The sequence below is a fragment of the Puma concolor genome, chromosome A1 (genome assembly GCF_028749965.1).
Source record: "Puma concolor isolate L17-30 chromosome A1, mPumCon1.1.hap2, whole genome shotgun sequence".
NCBI lineage: Eukaryota > Metazoa > Chordata > Mammalia > Carnivora > Felidae > Puma > Puma concolor.
This window is the reverse complement of record NC_141667.1, coordinates 97206371-97231191: the sequence shown is the minus strand read 5'-3', so window position 1 is coordinate 97231191 and position 24821 is coordinate 97206371. Positions and strand designations below refer to the sequence as shown.

Genomic DNA, 24821 nt, shown 5'->3' with positions numbered 1-24821 from the left:
TTATCTTCTGTTAGTTGATATGCAAAATCTAAATCTGACATTAACACTAATAGAAGTGACAATAACTTGTTTCCTTCTGTGAAATCCTATGGTGACATCACCTCTAAGAGTACGGTAAAGCTTAATTTCAGAGTAGGAAGCCTGTTTTTTTAAAAAAATGTATAACCCTCAAGAACACAGATGAAAGTGGAAACCAGGTTAACAAAGAGGCCTTTTACGGCTGTGTTAAAAAAAAAAAGAGAGAAGAGATTTATAATAAGATATTGTTTCACTGAAAAGTGATTTGTGCTGCAATTAACTAGGTAGCCCTTTTTCTACATAAAGGAAATGTTCATTCCAGTCCATCTAGCCATCCATAAACTATAAATTATAAAAACCTTTCTGAGGTTAACAGAAAAAGTAAAAAAAAAAAAAAAAAAAAAAAAAAAAGACTGACCTGGAATTTTCACTCAGGGTAGTAACTTTGCAAGATTTATCTAAAACCAAGTAAGTTTCCATATTTACACATTTTACTTAATCATGATGGTTGAATTGAATCTGTACCTATGTGAAAATGGCAATGCATTCTGAGTTGGTTCAGCCCTTGGTTCTGAGTTCTGTGTCACGTCAGGTGCTCTTTCATCATCTGTTCCATTGATACTTTCTGGTGTTAAAGGAGACTGAAGATCCCCGCCTGCTGATTCCTTTAAAAAAAGGGAGGTAGGGGATAAAAGTGTTACGCTTTTGTTAAAATACACAAGATTATCTTCAAGTTAAGAGTGACTCTGATGTATGTTTACTTACAAACCATATTTCCATTGAAATATGAGTCAAAGATTTAAAAAAGGAAATTTAAAGGAGAAATAATTTCTTAAAGCAAAGCAACTCATAAAATTATCTGAAACAATACAATTTAGAAATGTAAAGATAACACAATTTAGAAAGGTAGTTTCAAAGAATTGAAAAGCTTTTGGGTTTATATAAGCAATTAATTGGTTAGAAGAAAAGATATTCAAAGAATTACTGAAGAAAAAGAAGATAGCACAAAAATGGAAGAAAATGTGATTTTACTTGGGGAAGTAGGAAGGCAAAGGGAAGAAAGAAATCAAGTTTTAATTTTTTTATCTGCCCTACTTTTCAGTTCCGGAGTTATCTACAAAAGCAGCCAGAAATCTCTCTGTAACATATACAAAGTGAGTTTATTTCAGCTTTTCTTGCCTGTTACTCATAATGGAATTATTTTTCTTCACAAAATTTTCTGTCTTATTTCTACTTTTAATTAAGATTTGTCTATCAAGGCAAACTTAATTTATTCTTCTGGAAAACAAGTGGGCTTTAAAATGCAGCTCAAACTGACACTTATTATTGTCACTGCATCATAAGATTATCTAAATTTGGTATTAGTAGAGATCAGAACAAGGGCTCATTGGACAAACCTGTTAACCAGGGGCAATCTTAGCATGGGATCATTAAAGTGCAACTCTGGGGACCCCTTGGGATCTCTGGGCACTGAAAGTTTACAACTGAAATATTAGGCTATGCTAGTGAAGAAAATGAAAACATCAGTGTCCAAGAGGAGAGTGGGTAGGTATGGTCACCATCTGCCAACTTGAAAGAATACAGGTTTTCTTCAAATAAAAACAAGACAGGCACCTGAGCTGGTTTAGTTCCTAGAGCATATGACTCCTGATCTCTACTGGACTGGAATCTCTACTCTAGAGTTTACTTTAAAAACAAAAACAAAAACAAAACAAAAAAAAAAAACAAAAAAAAACCAACCATCAAGAAAAATATGTGTAATACAGGAAAATGCTTAGAATTAGAAAAATATGTAAATATAAGGAAATATCTAGATTATGATAGTTTATATACTTTACCTAAAAATATTGTACATGGAGAAATGTTAGGAATATAGAAAATATTACTGTGGTGAGGGTAACTTTCTTTTGTGGGTTTCTGGTTTTAAGTTGCATGTATTTTATTTCATATGTAAATATTTTAACTCATTATACCATAATGCTATTAATTATACAAGCTTATTAAAGGTCAAAAGGCTACTTTCTTGATTCCACCTTATCACTTCACTATTTTTCAATTATTAATGGAATTTCCATATTGACCTTTAATTTCATTCTCCTAAATCCTCTTTGTTTCTAGTAATTGATGGTCAGTCCAAGAATAAGGTTTACAGTATAATGTTACAACATAAAACCATATCCAAGGTGGTTACTTCTAGGTCAGTTATGGATCACGTGAATCAGCCGGAAAAAGTTTAAGCAGCAAGAAGAAATTAATCAGAGCTATTTCTCTCCAAGAAAGACCAAACCAAACTAAAATAATCAAGGTGGACTGTCCAATCAGCTAAACAGTTAAGTTGATTCGGTGGAAATGAGAACAAAATAAGTTACGTTGTTAACCTGAAAGGGCATAACCAGCATTAGCAACTAAGGATTCACCTAGAGATTTGCTAGAATTGACTGATATGAGTGTGAGGAACAAAAGTAGATCAGGATTAAAAGAGAGAGAAGAAAGAGGGACAGTTGTTTCATTTCTGGTTCTCACTGCCTTCGGGGGAAAATGAGTGTTTGGGTGCATGGGTCTTGGGGGGATTAGGAAAGCTGATGTTACTGAAGTAGAAAAACCATTTCAGAGGCAGGAGAAAAAGGAAGAAGGAAGGAGAGGAAGAAAGCGATCGAGGCTGCGACAATTCCAGTATCGCAATTCAACAAGCTTTTCATTAGAAAACTTGAATATTAGCTATATTTAATGAAAGGTAGATTTAGTTACCCTAGACATTATATCTAAAGTGAAAACAAAAAGCCCAGAGCATGTTTTTTTTTTTTTTTAAAGCAGGTTAAAAATTCATAAAATCCTAAGAAAGAGTTCCAACAGTGCATTGGAGCATAAAAGGAAAATGAGATTCCTTTGACTTTTAACTGCCCCACAGGTAGTGAAAAGTATTCTGTGAAACTTTCCAGGAATTTCATATATGCTGAAAATAGCACAGCTGTTTTATTTAACATATTCCAAACATCTAGTTCTTTTTTAATCTAAATTTTGTGTAATTTTTAAAAATGTTTATTTATTTTGAGAGAAAAAGAGAGAGAGAGAGAGAGAAATCAGGCAAGGGGCAGAGAGAGAGAGAAAGGAAGAGAATTCCAAGCAGGCTCCATGCTGTCAGTGCAGAGCCCAATGCAGGCTCAATCTCACGCCTGTGAGATCTCGACCTGAGCCAAAATCAATAGTCAGGTGCTCAACCCACTGGGCCACTCAGGTGTCCCTAAAGGTGTACCTTCCATAAAGTCAACATTTTCTATCTTTAATTCAAATATTAAAATAAAAAACTTGGAGATGTATTTATTTGACTAGAAACTTTTCAAAGAAAAAAAGGGTAATTTGTCTTTAAAAAGACATTCCATTTTTTGTTTCTACAGTGCTGTTAATTCTTTTTCTTTTTTTTAGTTTATTTATTTTGAGAGAGAGAGAGAGAGTGAGCGAAGTGGGGAGGGGGCAGAGAGAGAGAGGCAAAGAGAGAATCCCAAGCAAGCTCTGCACTGTCAGCACAGAGCCTAATGTGGGGCTTGAATCCACGAAGTGAGATCATGACCTGAGCTGAAGTCAGATGCTTAAAACTGACTGAGACACCCAGGTGCCCCTAGAAAGACATTCTTAAGCTAATATGGCCATTTTAAGGAAAAAATTATCACACAATACCTTCTTTGATATATGTATGTATGTATATACATACACCAAAGGTGATAAGAGAAATGAAAAATGTAAAACATAAAATACGAAAACGTAAAACATGAAAAACAAATGACTTGGGCCCTCTCTCCAGGCCTTAGGGTAGTATCACCAACATCCTCTCTGGTATCTGTGCTGTAGTAGGAGAGTGGGCTGGAAGGATGTGATGGCACTGCCCTTCCCCACTAGACTAAATACCACTAACATCTTCCCTTTAATTCCAATAAAGACTAAATGAAAATTCCTGTTACAGTTTCACCCTTTCTGACTTCAGTAAAACAGAGCCTCTTCTCTTAATCATTTAACAAATATTCAAAGAAGACTTATTCTATTTCCTGTCGCTTGTATTTAAATGAAGATGAGAATACTCTTTTCTGGGCAGAGGCTCAGACAGGAAAAACTGAGGGACAACCTTAGGATTTTGAGTTCCCATGGCTGTGGATACGGAAAAAAATGCTAGGGAAGAGACACAGAAGGGCAAAAAGATATATAAAGGAAGATAAGGTTAAGATAAATGTCTACTATCACAAAGCATTCCCTTTACCTGGTCACCATCTCTGAAATCCCACTTTCTGACAACCACAGAGTCTCTTTGTACACTGACTCTAGATTAACTCATGTTCTTCCTTCCCTATGTAAAGTGTACGGACTGATGCACAGTGCTACTGGGTTAATCTCTATTCTGCATATTCTCGTACCTACCAGCTGCATTAAATGATAACCAAGAATCAGCTGTATCTGTCCCAAACATGTTTATGCCAATTGTATTCATATCATTATATAGTTCAATTACATATTATACAAATTGATAAAATCTGAATGCAAACCTAGAGTGGTTATTTTGATGAAAATCAAACTACATCCTTTGAAATGACTAAAAGGTAAATGACTAGAAAATAAAATCCACTATTGAAGTCGCTGTATATAATAAACGATTACATAACATACATTATATGCTACCCATATAGTATCAGAAAAATGACATAAAAATCTACTATCATACTCAGATTTCTTTGCAAGTGACAAGAGTCAGCTCTACTTAAAGGAAAACAGGAAATTGCTGACAATTAATGAACATGGTTTGTGTCAGAAAGAACATGGAATTCCAATCAAGATTCATATTCAAAGAGAACACTTGACCTTTAAATAAAAATATTGGCGAATACATAAAACACAGTATTACTGAATTTTATTTTACAAATTTTTAAAGATTTTTTAAAAACTTCATCATCGAAACTGACTTTTTTCACTAACTTATCAACTACTAATGTTGATTCCAACAGGTAATAGGTGCTGTACAACCTCCTATCCTCTCAACCTAACCTGCTCTTTAACCTGGTATCTTTTGGCCCTCTGCAATTATCCTACTTTGTGAGGTGCAATCTCTCTACACTCAGCCTAAACCAGAATGCCAATCACCTTAATGATATTCTCACTAGCATCATCCCAATTTGGGGGATTCCTTTACCTTCCACAATAACTATCTTGCCAATTTCCAATTCTCATCAACTGAACCATCATTCTCTATTCTTACGTGCCCAAGCTATCAAGTTTTGAGAGAAAATACTGTTAGGTATGCTGATTAGTGTCATGAAAATAATCCTGAGCTCTGACTTCAATTATGCTCTTGAAATACTGAATAAGCTTTAATTTTACTTACTACTCCCACTGGACTCTTCTTTTTTACTTTACCTAACAGCTGTTCCAAATCTGTGTTCAAGCCTCCTCTCTCTTCAAGCTGTCCTTCCTCTCAGTGAATGACCCAACTCTTCCATCCAGAGAAAATAGAAATAAACTGGCATGGGTTTCCTCGGCCTTCCTCCTACCTGTATCTGAATTCATTTTTATCCTTCCCTCCTGTCTCAGATGAAGAAGTGGCTCATTTGTCTCTAACTCCTCGCTTACATTACCTTCCCCTGCACAATGCTCCATCAATGATCCATTCTTTCTATTCTTCTCTTTGTCCTTTACTGACTCCTTCCTTACATTTAAAAACATATTCAAATCACTCCCACACATACATAAAAGAAATATTCTTAGCTTCACATCCTCCAGAGATTATCATGTTGACTCTAATTCTCCTCATAGAAAAGAAACAAGTATTTGTGACCTTATTCTCACTATCAAACATTTCCATCTCAAGAATACCTTAAAATCACCAATTCTACTTCCTTTAATTCTAGAAACTACTTCGCATTGTCCTTTCTTCACTAACAGTCCACCTGTAATTACCAATGAACTCCAGTTAGGTTTAAAGTACTCTTAAGTTTCATCCTACTAGAACCCCCCTCTGACACTGCCAAATCATCGCCTCCAACTGAAAATGCTCTTCTCTTGACTTCTGTGCTAACATTTCCTGCTGGCTCATTTCCTACCACGTTTCAGTGTCTTTCCCTGTATCTTCTTCAATTTAAGTGACAATCTTCAAATGACAATTTTTGACCCTGTCTTCCCCTATCTTTGCATTCTACTTTCTTTCTGGATGATGTCATTCTCTCCTATAGCTTTAACTATACTCACTTGTTGATGACTCTTGAGACTTCGCTCCAATTCAAAATATCTAACTACATACAGGACACATACCCTGATGCTCAATTAGGATACAAATTCAGTATGTGAAGTGGAAATCTTCTGAAGTTCATGCTACAAAACAACAATAGAAGTTTCAAAAACATACAGCTCCTGTTTTATCAGCCTCCCTCACCATTCCTTCAACTGCTGTATTTTCTCCAAGTTGGGTCAATTTCACCATTGTCATATCTATTTCCTCCTCTCTATTCTCACTGCAAAGACCTAGGAGGTAAACCCAATAGAGAAATGGATAAATACTCCACTGAGGCAAGTAACAGGATTAGAGACTCTTAAGTCCACTGTCCTTACTTTGGACAGCAAACCATAATATCCAGAGAATTCTAGTGAACCTTTCCTGAGATTGTTTTGAGCTATTTGGCTCAGTAAAACCACTTTTGTTATGTGATAGTAAGAAATTATCACATTAATTTATAGGCATTTGCTAATTCCAATGGTATATTTGTACGCTAGATATGTAACTAATACAGTTCATACTAGTAACACTTGGCTAATACAGACCACCTTTCAAAAAAAATCCATGTTATAGCAAGTAACATCCTTTTTTAAGAAAATCTGAAGTATATGAGATTTATTATACTTGAAGTGTCCGAAGAGATCATATAATTCAAACCTCTGACCTTACAGATTTAAGAACTACTACCCAGGCAGGTCAAGTGACTTGTAGAAAATCAAATAGCTAGTCACAGAGATACTAACAATCAGTTACAAAAAAACAGTGCCTCATTTGAGTAAATACAATTTACCATTAAAATGAACATTAAAAAATTATGGTATTTATAACAAAGCTAAAGAAACTTTGTTCCTTCTTTAAATATACACATACAGACATATTCTACTTTTTCTATAAAGTGAATTTTTAAAAATCTGAGGAAAAAAGCTAGTCTAAATATAGATTAAGAGGCTACAACATATCTAATACTATACAACCTGACAATTTATATGGGGAGGGGGGAACCTAACTTTTGTTTGACTACAAACAACTAATGCATTAATATTTCACTCCATTTAAAAGTCTTAGTGAACTGTCAGCTAAAACTTATTTTTTTCTAAACTCCAGTGAAGAAAAAATTGCATTATTTTGATTATGTAGCCCCTTTTAAAGCCAATCATCCCTCTTGATTTTATGTCAAGATTATTAAAAGATTCCCATGGAAACACAAGAAGAGAAGATCTCCAAAAGAGGAGAAGTTCTAAATTAATGTCTGTTATTTAAAGAAGGACATGAAACAGACTAACAACAAATACATGATTCAACTTATTCCTGGAGTTGTTTTTTCCTGATAAAGACAACATAAAGACTATCTGACATGACCACACATTCTATCAAGTGTACAAACTTAGCCCAAGAATTTAAGAATGGGGAAGCAGCTAACTCGGTTCTAAATGCCCGACTCTCTTCATTACATGCCCTTAGGGATGAGGAATAGTTTGTCTACAGCACTGCTTCTCAAAGTGTGGTCCCAGATCACATCTCCTGGAATGCTGTCATCAGAAATGTAAATTCTCAGGCCCCATCTCAGCCATACTAAATCAGACATGCCAGGAGTAGGACTCAGCATTTTGTGTTCTGATAAGTTTTCCAGGGTACTCTGATGCAGGCCACATCACCAATGACAGCTGTTAGCACTTAAGCACTTACTATATAATAAGCACTTTGTAATCCTCATTTAATTCTCACAACAACCCTCCAAGGAGATACTGTTTCTTTTTTTCCCATCAAGTTTTTAATTTTAATTCCAGTATAATTAACATACAGTATTATATTAGTTTTAGGAGATACTGTTATTCTCATTTTATATATTAAAAAAAATAACTTGCCTAAATTAAAAAAAAAAAAAAGACAAACAAACAAACAAACAAAAAAAAAAACAAACTAGTAAGGGCTGGAGCCCAGATTAAAAAAAAACAGGCTATAAAACCTACATTAGTGCCATTATCGTTTGACATTGCCATTAAATCATATTTATCCTCTCCAACAATCCTGTAGTGTAAGTATGTAATTCCCATGTTACACATGTATGAACAGACCTAGGTGAAGCCATTTTCCCAATATCACATAGTGACAAAAAAAAAAAAAATTATGTACAAGTTTGTCTCACTTGAAAACCCATACTTTTCAAAAGCTATGACCAACTGAGTGACTACCACTATCAATTATTCCATTTAACTTCTTGATCCCCTTAATTCCTGAGTAGTAGTCTATTCTTCAGGCAGAGTGTTAATTTAGCAGGTTAGGTTAAATCAGGGAGAATCAAACTCTACTCTCCAGATGAGTATAATCAGAGTGGCCAGCAGTCATATATTTCAAAGTAAAACAGAGATATTAATGACATATGTAAGAGAATGTCACAAAAAGGAGGGGGAGGAAATGGAAATGAAAATAAGTATATATTTTTAAAAATATTACTCTGCTTTGTACATCAAATTAGCAACCAGACTTCAAATGTTTTGAAAAGACAACTTAAGGTCAGTGTATTTTGGCTCTCAAATACTGATGAACTTAAGATCTTTTTTAGTCCTTCTATTTCATAGTATTTTCCATATATAAACATCTTGGATATACTCTTTTGATGAAAGTGAAGGCTTAAAGACATTCCTACCATCAAAGAGGGGCAGATATCTTACCAGCAACTTGCTCATGGCCAATTAAATAAAGACATGTTATGATCAGAGAAACAAGAACTAAGTACAACGGCCAAGTGTAATCAATTATAATTTTATTGCAGTCCTTTGCTTATTCTCTAACTGCATGTGCTGTAATATCCTCTTACAATGCTAGAATCATTCACCTGAGGACCTGGAGTTCCCAACATGTATTGGTACTAAACTTTAAATAGGTTTTTATGAAAAGTATACTCTAACTCCTGTAGCACTTAGGGAAGAGAGATTCAACGCAAGTTTCAAAATGATCATTCATGTTATTCCAGGTCAATGCAAATGTTGAGGAGGTACAATGGAGCCTTGGCACACCTTTAATCTATGAGGAAATATGTACTTTAAGCATAGTTAACAGAGCTCTCTTTTTCTGTAAAAACAAAACAAAACAAAACAAAAACAAAAAAACCCACCCAACTCTTTATACCAGTAGGGTTTATCAAAACCCAGTGGGGTGCCAGGTGTGAGGTGGAAGGTGAAGAGCAAAAAAATTTCAAAAATGGCTAGTCACTAAATTCCCAGGCAACTCCGATTTACTTCCTCAAGTTTTATGTAAATCTGCTACTACTGACAATATTCCAGAGAAACATTTATAACATCTGATTTTTCCTTTTCATGTAAACTCCTGAGTATGCTTCAAAAACAACTGCTATAGACAAGAACCCAGCCCAAACCTGAACTCTACACTTAGGGCACAAATTTAAATAAAAATTTATTTTATTTTATTTATTTTTGAGGTGGGGGGAGGGACAGAGAGAGAGGGAGAGTGAATCCCAAGCAGGCTCCATGCTTTCAGCACAGAGCTGGACATGGGTCTGGCACTCACGAACTGTGAGATCAAAACCTGATCTAAAATCAAGAGGTGGACATTAACTGGTTGAACCACCTAGGCATCCCTGAAAATGAATTTTAGAAAAGCCTATTAAAAAAGTTGAATCATACCATGTACATTAAAACCTCTGTAAAAGTACTGAAATAGGAGTATTTAAGGAACTTAACTCAGAGATCTAATTAATTTCCAAATGAAGGAAGATTATGATGGGCAAGTCACAGTATTAAATCAATTGTTAAAGGAAAATTGTTTGGGTCTCAGTACTAAGTATAAAGATGTCCCAACTGTCAGATTTAATTACACTTAAAATCAAGGAAAACAGACTAAAATCAAATAAAACAGATTTTTTTTTTAAATTTTCTATGTATTTGACATTTTGACATCTTAAAAAAAAAAAAAACCTTTCTGGCTAGCCAATTCTTAGAGCAAGGAGGTAAGATGGGGGCATGCCTTTGATATGCAAACTAACCAACGCAGAGCTATACCTCCTTCATCTGGCCCACACACCCAGGATGCAAAATTCCTCTGCCTTAATCATCCCAGAGCCAGATACCAGGCAACAAGGGAATACCCTATAAGTTTAGAGCCTACAGAAATTATTCAACAAGCCAAATAAACTGTCTACCCTGCCCTGCCATTCCCAAGGAAACTCCCAATATAGCTCTAGCCTCAGCTTTTCCCATGCTCCTGCTTTCTGCCTCCTGACCACCCTGAGGCTTCCCTATGTGCCCCTCAGATGTATGCTATGCTGCCTTTTTCTAAGACCTGTGAGTACAATAAACTCATTTTCCTGAGCCTCTCCTGTGTCTCCTCTTGTGATTGACCATCACAGAACATAAAACATTAGGCCAATCTATGCTTTTTACACATGATTGTTTTAAAGTTATATGCACATCAAAAAATCTGAGTTATAATTATTAAACTCATTTCCTCCCCAGATTCTTGCAGACATTGGCATACAGCAAAAAACCACCTTTCTCCACTATTACAGATTAAGTGAAGGGCATATTCTATGTCCATATTCTATGTCCTTAAATTTGCCATTGTTTTCCCAAATGTAACCCTGGCATAAAGGATACCATCGGAAATGAGTGAGGCTCAAAAATAGGAATAGAAATTAAATACCCACCTGTGAAGGTGTACTGGTAAGTTCCATCTTTTCTTGTGATTTCTCCTTTGCTAGTCGAGCAGCTTCTTTAAATTCCTGAAACTTTTCTGCGAACTGAATGTATAAAGACTATATACATTAACCAAATAAAATAAAAACAGGTCTCACTGCCCACTTTTACCTTGGTTTTCTTTCAATTGCTGAATAACTGACTCTTAACATAAGCGACGTAGCCATTAAATCAATTATAGGTGTAATACGAAAATGAAGGAAAAAGAAATCTAATACCAAACACTTATCTGTACACTACAAACTCCTTGGACAAACTGCAGTCAAAGACATCATGATAACTAACTTAGAACTTGAGGTCAGCTAGTTTATCTACGTCTCTTCCTCAGTGTTCAGATACACTTTACTAAGACCAAGGTGCAGAGTATAGGATGGGAGTGGAATCAGTAAAGATTAGCATACTTTGTTTATCACAGGGAAAAAAATGAATCTTTTAGGTATTTACTCATAAACATCTCGGTATTTGGAGTGTGCTTTTAAATTTTACTGGAACATAAACTCTCATATTATGTGAGGCTTTTTATTTTCAACAACATAAATGGCAACATTTTCTATTATCGCTAAATGGCATTACTAAAACTTCATTTCCAAAGATTCTTAAACAGCTAATGTACAACAGCAGAGAGGAATAACATGAACTCCACAAAGGTCTTTAAAATTGGTAACAACAACAACAAACTATGGTACATAAAATGCTAATTCCTACAAATCCATAGTAATCTAGAAATGTCAGAGCCACAAAGATTATCTATTACTGCTTTGGAAGTGGAAACTAGTTTACGTTATTCTCAGAGTAAGTTAAGGCTACACAATAATCAAATTAAAAAGTCAAAAATCTCTATGCAACTTAAAACACCAGCTAGAGCTAGTAATTAAAATATGAAATTATGGTTCCCTACTCAAACCCCATAAGCCAACCCTGATTTCATTTTGATATTGAGAAGGAAAACTTGGGAAGGAAAGGTCATTGTACTCTAACCTGCCTTGGACATTTGGAAGAAGGCTAAAATTTAAGTTTTCATTACAACTTTCCTTCTTACATTAAAGTTGTCACCTGTAACTTGTAGATCAGGGAACTGAATGTATATTACTACTCCTTTTTCAAGTAAGGAGGTATTCTGTTCAAGTAATCTGAACACAAAGCTAAAAAGGTCTCATTCACACTTGTGTAAATGGAATAAAAAGGAAACCATAATTAATTTCTCTCAATGTAATTTGAAGTAGAACACAGTTTTTCTTACACTCATCTAGCATTCCAACATAGTTAATGTTTAAAACTCTTTCAACTTCATAAAGGCTCACACTACTGTTAATTTTTATAGGTTTGCGTTTCCATGGTAACAAAATACAACTTAGTAAGCACTCTAACAATCCAAGCACAGTTGCAATTTTCCTCATACATCAACCCTACGGACCAAACATTTCTCTCAATACTGCTACTCTCTCTTATTTTGAGAGATCCTTGTCTAGAATTGCCTTAAGACTTTCTAAAACCCTTATAATGCTTTGATTCACTTACGGTTTTTAATGATAAAATAAGCCAGAATAATTACATGCTTGCTTCATTTATGTAAAAGATTATAAACTCCTTGGGATCCCCTATAGTCTATAAAGCAGCAACATGGTCTTTAAGGTAGCATGGAAAAGAAATCATGATTTTGTCATCTCTGGACAAAAACATTATGAAGAGACTGATCACCAACTCTTGGAGCCAAGTCCAGTGAATAATTCCTGGAGCCAAGTCTAGTTTATTTAATGTAGATTCTCCCTCAAAATACTAGGAATCACTATCAGTAAGGTTGGTCAAAAGTATATGTTAACTTGAAAGAGGAAAAATTCTTGAAATATAAAAGCCATTCTCAGAAAAAAAAGATCAAATGAAAGGATACAGTATAACTGACAGAATTTAATAAGCTATTACTTTGCCACATTAGCTAGCTGCCCAGTAACCTCAAAGATGTGACAAAAACTTAATTTGCAGTCAAAATTACTTATGCCCAAAAATCATTTCATACAAGTTTATTTGAGAAATTAATCCACAATTTAGTTCCTGTCAAGAAATTTAGCAAGGGTAATATATCAACTTTTTTTGCTCTAGACTTTAATAGACAATTCCAAAAGGAAGTTCCAAAAAGGTTCCATCTGAGTAATGGCAAAATTATTAGAACAAATGTGTAATTTCCTAAGGGGATTATTTCCAGAGGGGCAATGCTCAGCTGGATACCTGTGTCCCTGCTATGTTGAAATACTTTGAATCTAGAATTCATACCTTTACCACAGTCCAAGAAATGTATTTAGAGAGTAAGATGGGTGTAACAGAAAACAAATCAGTAACACTTTTTCATTTTCATCATCCTACAGAGAATGGACTTATAATCATGAAGGCGAAAGTTAAAATAGCCTTAAAATTGGTCCCTAAACTGTAATTTATATTAAAGGTAATAAAAATATTTGAAAACAACCATGTTAAGTAATGTCTACAACCAAAAAAAATGGAAGCAAAGATTACTTCAATTATTGATCTAACTATACCCACGAGTCAATATTCACAAAAACGTAAGATTATTTTTAAAAAGAACTTATTTTTAAGCATCAGAATGATTTGTGTAATGAATAGCTTACAGTGTAAACATAAACAGTGTATACCTACAAGAGTCTGATGACCCTGAAGCTGAACATTTGTAACTCCCAAAAGGCATCAAATTATTGTGAAAGGTAGGGTTATCCTTTTAATTGAACATTTCAAATAGAGAAGTTCAAAGAATAAACCTTTGGGTCTGGTGAGCATAAAATCTGACGAGCCAAGTGAGTACTCCTCATCTCCTTGATCAGTATCTTATCCTGAGACAGTTTCCTTTGCCTTAGTCTTTGTGGATGACACCCACAAGGCACTGCTGGTATAAACACTGCAAGCTGCTGCTGGTACGCGGGACAACTCTTTTATTTCCAGTAATTAGCCTGGTGATGTTCTGTATTTTGTTGGCCTTTCTGGCCACAGTCATTCACTTGGTCAGTATCTTGCAGGAACTCTTCATGTGTTTGTTAGATCTCACCACTCTGTACTATATTACAGAGTTTGAAGTAATTCTCAGAGAAAGCACCATTTTCCCTAAACAAAGTAATTCTTAAGTGCCTGCTGTCATGTCAAAAAGCTGAAATCTGTATCACTATCAGCTTATGTTTTCACAATTCAGAAGAGCTTGCTGTTTACCTTCTTGCAGACCATCTCCACTAAGGGTGCTAATCCCTGGGCAAAGTCCATTCAGAAGTGATAATCCCCAACTGTTATGTGAACTACCATACAGAGAGTTAACCACCCAAATACTTCTCTATCAATGGTGACCGTTTTTAATGTGTATAAATTATTTCCCAATTGACAGTGAAATCCAATGATCTCTCACTTCTTGCTTTAAAATCACTATAATTGTTCTAGAGTATTAAATTTCTCCTATATTTTACACTTTTCATTTGCTATTATATATTTAAGACCTATGATTTGAAGACGAAGATTTCCACGTAATCTAATGAGTTGACTTACTTTTGAAAGATGATGCTCAGAGGAGAATCCCAGCCCGTAAACAGTGTTTGCCCGGCTATCGGCCCACTGGCCAAACTTCTGAGATGTTTTAGTAAATGTCATGTTTGGGGTGATGGTGCTATTAATTATTGCCTAAAAAATAAAATAAATATGAGTTACAAGCCAAAAGTTAGCAAACAGGCATTTAAACACAGGACTATTTACTTCTGTAAAAAAACAAAGGATTTCTAATGAGTTTACTCAAGGGAAAAACAACCCCTAAATATATACTTTACTTCTTTTCCCACAAAGTGGTATAAATTCATGATACTGAGATTCACTATCATTTCTATTTAACACACAGTTTCTTACAAAATTAGTATTTTGGTGTTATTAAATATTGATTTTGGTGAACACCATAATAAATTCCAACTATTACTGTGTATCATATTAAGAGAAGTACCTTCTCACTGCCAGTACTATAAAAGTATATAATCAGTTAAGTTAGTGAGTTAATGCCCTCCAAAATTCAGATTACAAAGTGATTCCAGTAATAATAGAAATAAACATGTTACCAAATTCATAAGCAGTTTTTTGGTGAACTACCAAATGTAGAATGAAAATCAAGCATTTTCAGAACAAAGCAAAATCTATTGAACACGTGAACAGTACAAATATAAATACTTATGAGTATGCATGTATTGATGAAGTTATAATAAATGTATGACACCTGTCCTACTAAAGAAGATAGTAAGAGTAGCTGGCCCCTTGCTTTCTGTCGCAAAAACAGATGTGTTATCTGTAGTTCTATGAGAGCCCTTACCCTTGATTAAGCATTTTTACCTGTGACAAAATTTAAATACTCATACTCAAACCTCCTTACCCTTCAGTTCAAAAGCTGCTTTTCCTAGCGTGTCATTTTAGATTCTGTAAAATGTGGCTAACAAAGTACTCTAAATTGCAGGTAGTCATGAAATGAAAAGACTCAACGGAAAAGGATATATTAACAAATGGTTAATAACAAAATATAACAAAAGGTAAGGAATCTGGTTATGGAATCATTTGGTTATGCAACTTTTTTTTGCTGAGTACCTATTAAATGCCAAGCACAATTCTAGAGGGTTGAAATGCAACACTGAACGGTAATGTAACTGTGGATTACATTCTAAACCAAGAACAGTCAGTCAATTAACATATACGTAAGTAACTGACTAATGTAATTTCAGAGTGTTATGTGCTGCGAAGCCTGTAAGACCAGCATCTGATAGAGAGAGGGAGTCTAGAAGGCAAGGACTGGCAGGTACTAGGTTAGATTTGGCGGTCCTTGAGTGTTCCCGGAGGAGGATGCTTGTGAGCTCAGATCTAAGTGTTTTCAAGGAGAGAAGGGCATTTTACATGGGATCTCAGTAACTCTCAAAAAGTGAGGTAGCAATAGGTTTTATAAGAAAACCTGTAAGAAAACATGTAAGAAAAATGACCCATTTGCTGTAGGTCACAGACCTTCACTTTCAGCTCTTTCAAATGAACTTCTTGATGCTTTTAAGGTTAAGAGTCCCATTTTAATCCCCATTTTGAACCTTTCCTTGCCTCCACTTGTCTTGGGGATTACTTGCTTAGGGATTCTTTAATCACTGAAGAAAAACTTTAAAATGAAAGACGATCCCACACTTAAAAAACATTATTCATAGGATGCTTGGGTGGGTCAGTCAGTTAGGTGTCCAAATCTGTTTTGGCTCAGGTCATGATCTCATGGTTCATGGGTTTGAGCCCTACATCAGGCTCTGTGCTGACAGCAGGGAGCCTCCTTGGGATTTTCTCCCTCCCCCCACTCTCTCTCTCTGCTCCATCCTGTCCCCCAAAAAAACTTAAAAAAATTATTCATTAGAATTCTTTGAATAGAATGGTTTGAATTTTTTGAAGATGAATCCACTTAAAAGGAAAATCTTAATTCTTTAAAATAAATTTTCTCTCAATCCCAGAGTTCCCATCCTTTCAAGGAAAACAGGTAGAAATGCTGTGTCATTACAGATCATGTAGTGCTCTTATCTTGGCCCTCGGCCATGCTGATGTCTCTGCAGCATGATTAGAAAGCCTTTAAGCAAACTTTACATGCACAGTAAGGGCATTAAATGAGAACAAATGGACATTTTCTAATCAGGGGCACCTAAGGGCTTTCCAACTCATCACGCAGTGCAGAAATAGAAGTGGGGCAGGGAGGAGAAAACACTCAGCCACAAGTAAGCCACTCTGCTTACACTATTGCTTACCAAAAACAACTCTGCCTGCAGGGAACTGCAGTAGTTACCAGCATCAGTTTTAAAAAAGTTAACTAGAAAATGGAACATGTGATAGAAATCAAAACTGCTACAGAGGGTAGATTTTGTTAAAATAAATAAAAACTTGTTCACAAGAGCTATTTAAGAGTGTAATGTTTACAAGCTGCAAAGTATACTCAAGAATGGAGGCCAGAAGCAATAGTTCCTATCGCCTCAGAAGGAAGGACACATAAGAGTTACTTAATCACACGGGACATGGGAATACTTCAGTTGAACTTTATTCTATTTAAGTCTCCCATCTGATAAAACTCCATCTTATCTGTGGTTTGGGCCAAGAGGGAAATACAGATTATAGAGAACTGAAAGTTCCAGTCAGGGAAAAGAAAGAAATTAATATTCTAGTGGCTGAGATCACAACAATTAATACCTGTTGATGTCACTAAATAGTTACAAAATATGACAAACTTATTCTTCATTAAAGAAGTTTTATAGAAATTAACTATTATTATTTCTCAAGTCCTTTAAATCCTCCAAGTAAAAATGAAAGAGAATCAATTATTCTAATAAATACGTACTAGTCACTTAAGTAGAAGATAAGGGGCAAATAGCCCCTGGGGTTCTGTAATCTAGTTAAGGAGATAAGCAGTGAGCACAAGAGAAAATGAACTGAAAGTTGAGCATTAAATTATCTTTTGTTTCCCCAAACCACTAGGCAATACCTAATAGCCTAAAAATATTAATAACGATAACAAGAGCAGTGTTTGTATAGTGGTTACTATACACCCTTTACGTGTTTTTGCATAAATTAATTAATCTTCACATGAATCCCATGGTGTAATGATGTAGGTGTTTTTATTAGTTCCTTTTTACAGGTGAGAAAATTAAGGTGTGAAGACATGAACTATCTTGCTCAATCTAGGTCACATGGCTAGGAAGCAGTAGAGCAAAAATTCAAACCAGGGAGTCTAGGTCTAGAGTGTGTGCTTAGACCCTGGGCTGACCTGCTAAAATTTCTGCAAGTTCAAAGGCCTCATGGCTTTAAAAAAAACGTGAAGGAGAAGAATGAAACCCTTGTCCTTCTATACACATTTTATCCAGAATCTGATGTTTGGTATTTCTTATTCAAAATTCATTGATAAAAAATGGAATTTCCCCCCCTTTGAAAGGCATACTATCTATAAGACAATGATCAAAGTGCTATGCAGATATTAACTCACTTAATCCTTACTAAGAATAATGAGGCTCAGAGAAGTAATTTGCTAGAAGTCAAAAACTTAGTAGATGGCAGAGCTAAGATATGAACCCAGGCAGTCCATGCTCTTAAATATTATACTATTTGCCTCTCCTAAAAATAAAAACTTAGGTCTTGTCCACATGCTTCCCTTCAGAGTAAGGGATGTCAGCTTTAATGCTGACACTGACCAGACTTCATACCATTTAGGGATTTAGAATTACTGAATAATCTACAAAAGTGTATCTGAAAAGAATTCTAGCTCCTCACTAGACTGTAAGCTCCAACAGTGTAGAAACTGTCCATTCTGTTTACCACTATATTCCTAGCAACTAGCATAGTGCCTGACATGTAATAGATATGCAATGAATATATAATATATCGAATAAACTAACCTAAAATTTGTAGAATATTTTGGAATGTAACTCAATATAAATAAGGTGGTCAATCCAAGTAATTTAGAAGATAAAAAGACAAAAAGTGTTGCTAAAAATGATCAATTTTGGCTTTTTGAAGTTTTTAAAACTCAAAAGGAAATATTGTATCTTAATAAAGATGAAAATTCCCCAAATAAAACAGAAGATGCTCTACTATAAAAAGCAAAAGAGCAAGATCATTTAAAGAGAATATAACTTACCTTTGAGCCATCTAAACTGATTATCCTATACACATTTCTTGTGCTGTCATAGAAATAAGACACAGTAACTGCATGCTTGCTGGTGGGTACCCAGTTCTTCTTTGTGTTTGGGTCAATCTGGAAGACGTGAGCTCGAGTGCTGAAGATGGGTTGTTCCCTATCAGGCAGAAAATAAAATGACAGATTGAAAGCAGTCATTTTATTGCACTGGACAACAGAACATGAAATCTGTGAGGATGACTCCACTTACCCCAAAACTCCCACATCCCCCAAGACGATAGAAACATTGTTCCATATTTGAATACTGTAAGTATTCAATCATAAGCTTCTTTAAAACAATTATAGTCCATTCTCATTATGTGACGAATCTGTCTACTCACTAAAATGTATTTGTAACTCCAAAATCAGTACTTGAGGTACCTTCTTAGTCTTTTGTAGTGGAAAGATGCAATCGCCTGACATGCATGCTTCCATCTGAGGTTGATCAAGGCAACACTCTGCCTTATTTCAGCTCCCATACTATAAACAAGTGTCCTTTTTGTGATCTATTTGGCACCATGCATTTCATAATACTGTGCTTTTTGTTGGTGTTTTCACTGTGTAAAACAGCTCCCAAGCATAGGGCTGAAGCACGGTCTATTCTTGGATGCAAGAAGGCTGTGATGTGTCTTACGGAGAGAACGTTATAAGCTATGCTCAGGCATGAATTATAGTGCTGTTGGCCATGAGTTCAATGGTAATGAATCAATTGTCTATAGTAAATGAGGGGTCTTTAAATACAAACACACATAAAACAAGCTTATGTACTGACTGGTTGATGAAAATGTGATCGGAGGCTTGTAGGAACCTAACTCTCTGTATCCCCTAGAAGCAATCTTTGAGTATTTGATAATTCAGTGTTCGTGATGCCTGTATAGAACACAACTACTCTAAATAATGAGAACCGACTATATTCTATTAAAATACAAGAACTTTATATAACCACTAGGTTAAAAATGTTCACCTATTTAAAACTAGATTAATCCAGTAACAGGTAATAAACTTACTGAGAAAAGTTGACCTCTACTATATTAAAAAGTATACAGAAAACAAGGTAGCTCACAACCATAGTATCTTTTACTGAGTAGGGCCTTAAACAGATTTTAAAAATAATTTCAAGACCCCAAACTATTAAAAAATGTGTATCCGAAATATCATTAGCTTATTTTACAGTCTGGAAAACAAGCATGTGATGATATATATGCAACAGAAGCATGAGAATGCAAAATTTTCCAAGTTCTGAGTAGAAGTTCTTCTGGAAACAGCCTTTACCAGGCTTTTTTGCTTTGAGCCCAAATAAAGTTCATTTCTTTCAATTACACAACATCTTCCTTTCCTAAAGCTACATAAGGTCCTAAAGAGAATTTTAACCAGTAAAGAAAGGAGAGTATGGAAGAGAAGAAGTTAGAAAACAGGCAAGCCAAGTCTGGCCCATGGCAAGACGACTCTTCAGGTAACAGTAATAGGCTGGGTGATACATATGTCTATGATCTTCTTCAGCCCTTGGAGAGCAGGTATGAAAGGGAGGCCCCTTCCCTGTAGGTAACCTGGCTCCACCCAGCTTTATTTCTGGAAACCTCCATAACAACTTTTCTTATTCTAAGAATCTGTTGTGAAGCAACTGATACATTTTATGCCACTCCCTAAAAACTGAAGCAGAGAGTCATCACTTCTGGCTTAACTCATATTATATATAGATTCATTCAACAAATAATTATTCACAACCTCCCAAGGCATTGTGCCTGGATGAAGAACTCTTCTGAATTTGAGAAAGGTCTAGTTCATTCCCTCTTTCCCTATCTTTAATCCTTCAATTTTTCAGTGAGGCTACACTTGGGTTATCTTCCAAAAAGCCCTACAAACCTTGAGGCTTTTTTTTCTCTTCACCTTTTAATTAAAGTTCTAGGTGTAGTGCAGTTGGTCAGCCTGACTGTAACTAACTAGTTCCAATCCACAGGAAAACCGAAACACACAAATGTATTTATTTAGGGCATGGAGGGAAGGGAAGTAGGAACTCTAGGGTTATCTAACAACTTCTCCCCCATTTGACAAGCAGTAAATTTCTAAATAGTGCAGGGTGTTGCAATATATGTATTTTATAAGAAACAAAAATAGTTAAGACAATGATATTGCCTTTACACATCTTATATGGCCAATCAACAAATCCCTATCAGCGGAAATCTAGTGTTTTGAGTCTCATAAATATTTTCCACATTTTAATTCACATAATTATATTAATCTGCACAATTAATCCATAAATTCAATTCCCTTGTGAATAAAAATCTTTAAACTAGCTGTTTTACAAGTGTGCCTTATGAATTTGAGTATCAACCAAGTACACTGCTTTTCTTCAATTCTCTTCTGAATAGGAGACTTCTTAAAATTACAGTTCAAGATTTCTGGTCAAAATCTTGTCAAACTCTAGATTAAAAATATTAGGAAAATAATTTCACTGCTGACACAGGGAACAGAGTTCCTAGAAGTAACAAGGAAGTTACTACATCTATCAAGGCATACTAATAAACAGTTCACACCTTTACTGAATATCTACAAGCCAAAAACAGATAAAGATGGTCCCTGCCCCTGAAAATGATGAGGGAGGACAGATGTCAAAAAAATAAAATGCTCTTCACCATGACAGATTCTTTGGAAATAAGTGACCGAGAGCTACCATGGAGAATGTGATGTCTTAGTAGAATTTGAAACAAAGTATGGTAACAGTGGGAAGAGGCAATAGTACACAGGTAGGTGTATCAAGAACCTTAGTGAGTGTGAGTGCCTTTGAAGACTGAGGCTAAAGAGAGAAGCCAATTCATGTGGGTCCCCTCTGGAAACTACTCAGAGATTGTAAATAGAGAACAGCTCTACATTTTAGAAAGACACATTTGGCAGTACTGAAGGGGTGGATGGGAAGGAAACAAGACTGAACACAAGAAGGCTAGTCAGACTCTTACGAGAAAAACTCAAGTATTAGAAATAAAGACGAATGGGGTGCGTGGGTGGCTTAGTCGGTTGAGCATCCGACTTCAGCTCAGGTCATGAAGTCATGGTTCGTGGGTTCAAACCCCGTTTGAACAGGCTCTGCGCTGACAGCTTGGAGCCTGGAGCCTGCTTCAGATTCTGTGTCTCCCTCACTCTCTTTGCCCCTCCCCTGTTTGTGCTCTCTTTCTCTCAAAAACAAATAAATAAAACCTGGAAGGAAGGAAGGAAGGAAGGAAGGAAGGAAGGAAGGAAGGAAGGAAGGAAGGAAGGAAGGAAGGAAGGGGAATGGAAGTTAGGGAATGGAATGAAGATTGAGGAGGGATTAAAGGTAAATTTAGAAAACAGAATCAGTAAAATTAAGCAACAGATTGGTTGCAGAGCAGTGTTTCTCAAACAGGGGTGATTTGTCCCATTGGGACCTTTCACAATTTCTGGAGACATTTTTGGTTGTCACAACTGAGGAAGACTGCTATTGGCACCTAGGTGGTAGAAGCCAGGGGCATCGGTAATCATCTACAATGCACTGAACAGCCCCCTACAAGAAAGAACCAGACTAAAATGTCAATAGTGCCACTAGCCATGTTGGGAAACAGAAACTGAAGTCTGGGTTTGAGGAACAATGATATGGGAGAGGATGAGTGAAGTTTTGACCATGTTCACATGTGTATAAGGGTTTGCATATAAAACTGTCAGAATGGAAACTTAAAAATATTAGTTTGGAGCACAGTAGAGAAAACCACGGAGGAGAAAAAAGTTGGGGGAGTCATCAAGAGATCGTATCACACTAGTCTGTTTAAGATCCATTTCAATAACACTAAGCATGTGGATGAATTTCATTCTAGAGAAAAGCTTAGAAGCAGCTGAGAAAAGCCATACCTGAAATCTTAAAGCTCTTAATTTTTAAAAGGATCCGTAAAGCATTTGAAACTAACTGGCCCAAGTGTCCAAGTGTTAAAGTTAATACTTTTTTAAGTAAACTGGATGGCATTCATCAATAAAGGTTAGACACACTACTTCCTTTAGAGCAATTCACAAAAATACTAACTGCATCAGATACAAATAGTTCCCAAAATACGTTCTATGGAACAACAGTCTTAGAAATGAGTGTTCCGTGTTTAAATAAATTCTGTAAACACTGTTCTGTCCCATTCTGAAATACTTATAATGTACATTAGTGTATTAAAGGTTCTAAAACATCCTGCAGTAAAGAAACCCATTTAGGCCTGAGTAACCCAGCATGTGGCAAAATTATCTGGCCCCAAAATTCTTTTCCATGTTACACGTTAACATGTCATAGGACTTATATTTATAACCAAAATATGAAAATCAAAAGATAAATTTTGAGGTAAAAGTATCTCACTGTAAGCTGCTCTGGATATTCTGCCATTTTTACTGACATTACTGTCAGTAGAAAACATATATAAAAAATACAATACAAAATGGAAGCTTTATTTAGTAACGACTAGAGTATTATTTCTTAAATGACATTGAAAGGAACTCTTCTAAGGAATTAATCTATCAATTTTAAAGCAAATAGAATTTGGCATGAAATGCTTTAAACTGCCTTAGAGAAATGCAATTGAACCAGATACACACACCACACCCATACACACTTTAAAACTAGAAAATCATCTACTTTGGCATTTCTTCCATCAATTATCAGGACAACGAGTAGTTCAAATGACCTATTATAAGAAAAGCTTACTGGAATATTTTCCAGTTGGTTCATAAAATAATTCTATGAAGCTGGTACAAGAACAATTCTGAAGTTCTTCATCTTGGGCTAAAATGCAGTAAAAGTACTACATGCAGTGATCAACTCCAAAACTTAATATGGATGTGAAAAACTGGAAGAATGGAAGTACAAGATGACCTGAGAAAAATGTGGTAAAATCAGAGTTTTGTTTTAAAAACAAGGTTTACTTAAACACATTAGAATTGACATAAAGAATGAGTATATTTAACTCTTATCTCTGTAATAAGAAAAAAAACAACAATGAAAACTGAAGCAAAAAAAAAAGACTACTTGCCAAGAAATATATAAACTCTAGATCTAGAAAAAAAAGGAAAAAGTTAACTTTCATCATCTGGATAGCTTTGATTTAGAAAAGTTCAATGATAATGCTTTTTAAAAATTACTGAAATCTGTATTTTTGCAAACATTATGTGATTATGCAATAAACTTATGTTTCAAGGAAGTGCAAAGGTATGGGTCCAATACTAACAACCAAGCTCAAGGGAAGAAAAAGAAATTATACACTCCCTAGTCTTCTTTTAAAATTTTAGTTTTAATGTTTATTTGTTATTGAGAGAGAGACAGAGCATGAGCAGGGGAGGGCAGAGAGAGAGAGGGAGACACAATCTGAAGCAGGCTCCAGGCTCCAAGCTATCAGCACAGAGCCTAATACGGGGCTGGAACTCACAGACCATGAGATCATGACCTGAGCCAAAGTCAGATGCTTAATCCACTGAGCCACCCAGGCACCCCTCCCTAGTCTTCTTTTAAGGTTTGGTTTACAAATACTCTTTTTCATATATGTAAATATAATTAAATATTGTAGCAAAGGGGATATAAAGAAGGTTATGGTTTCAAATAATTCCCCGACTTTCTAATTAAGTTTTCAGAAGAAAGCAGCCTAGTAGAAGTTTAAGAAACCCCAAGGTTAATCATAGTTTCCACTGAGAGTTTGACACTGTTATAAAGACGGTTTGCTGGCTATCCACCAACTATTCTTCAGCACTCCCTCCTAACATCTCCCTGCATTTTGTTCTGGTGCTCCAACCTTCCTTCACATGACTGTGAGCTTCACTAGAATAATCAAGGCAATTCCAGTCTTCTTACCAGAAGTCCATTTAGGAATGGACCTCTGAAGCAATTCAGGTCAATGAGATAAGCAAGGAATGTTTGCTGGAAGCTTCTGGGTACAGTCACAAAGAGATTCACACATAACAAGAGGTGTTCTCTTAAATAACACTGTGTATGCAGTGACATCGGACCTAAAGGAGTCATTTTAATGCTATGAGGCCACTAACCTGAGAACAAAGCCAACATTGTTTGCTAAGAATAGCAGATGGAAAGACAAAGAATCTGCTTCCTTGAGTTGTCACTGAATCAGTGAATTAGCCTCCAGGCTTATGTGGTAAAATAAGTTTCCTAATT

At 35.5% G+C, this 24821-nt stretch overlaps 1 protein-coding gene across 3 annotated transcripts in view; it reads right to left on the bottom strand.

The window, feature by feature from the left end:
• HOMER1 (homer scaffold protein 1) overlaps positions 1–24821 on the bottom strand; it is a 143602-nt gene that overhangs the window by 70313 nt on the left and 48468 nt on the right. For 2 of the 3 annotated variants that reach the window (XM_086698046.1, XM_025923849.2), the window contains exons 2-5: positions 18641–18797; positions 14518–14649; positions 10932–11024; positions 544–683 (exon numbers count right to left, since the gene is read on the bottom strand). In XM_086698046.1, the coding sequence (XP_086554172.1) occupies positions 544–683; positions 10932–11024; positions 14518–14619 (335 nt within the window). In that variant the 5' untranslated portion in view covers positions 14620–14649; positions 18641–18797. The remainder of the gene's footprint in view (positions 1–543; positions 684–10931; positions 11025–14517; positions 14650–18640; positions 18798–24821) is intronic. The other variant, XM_086698042.1, reaches the window with a different exon arrangement.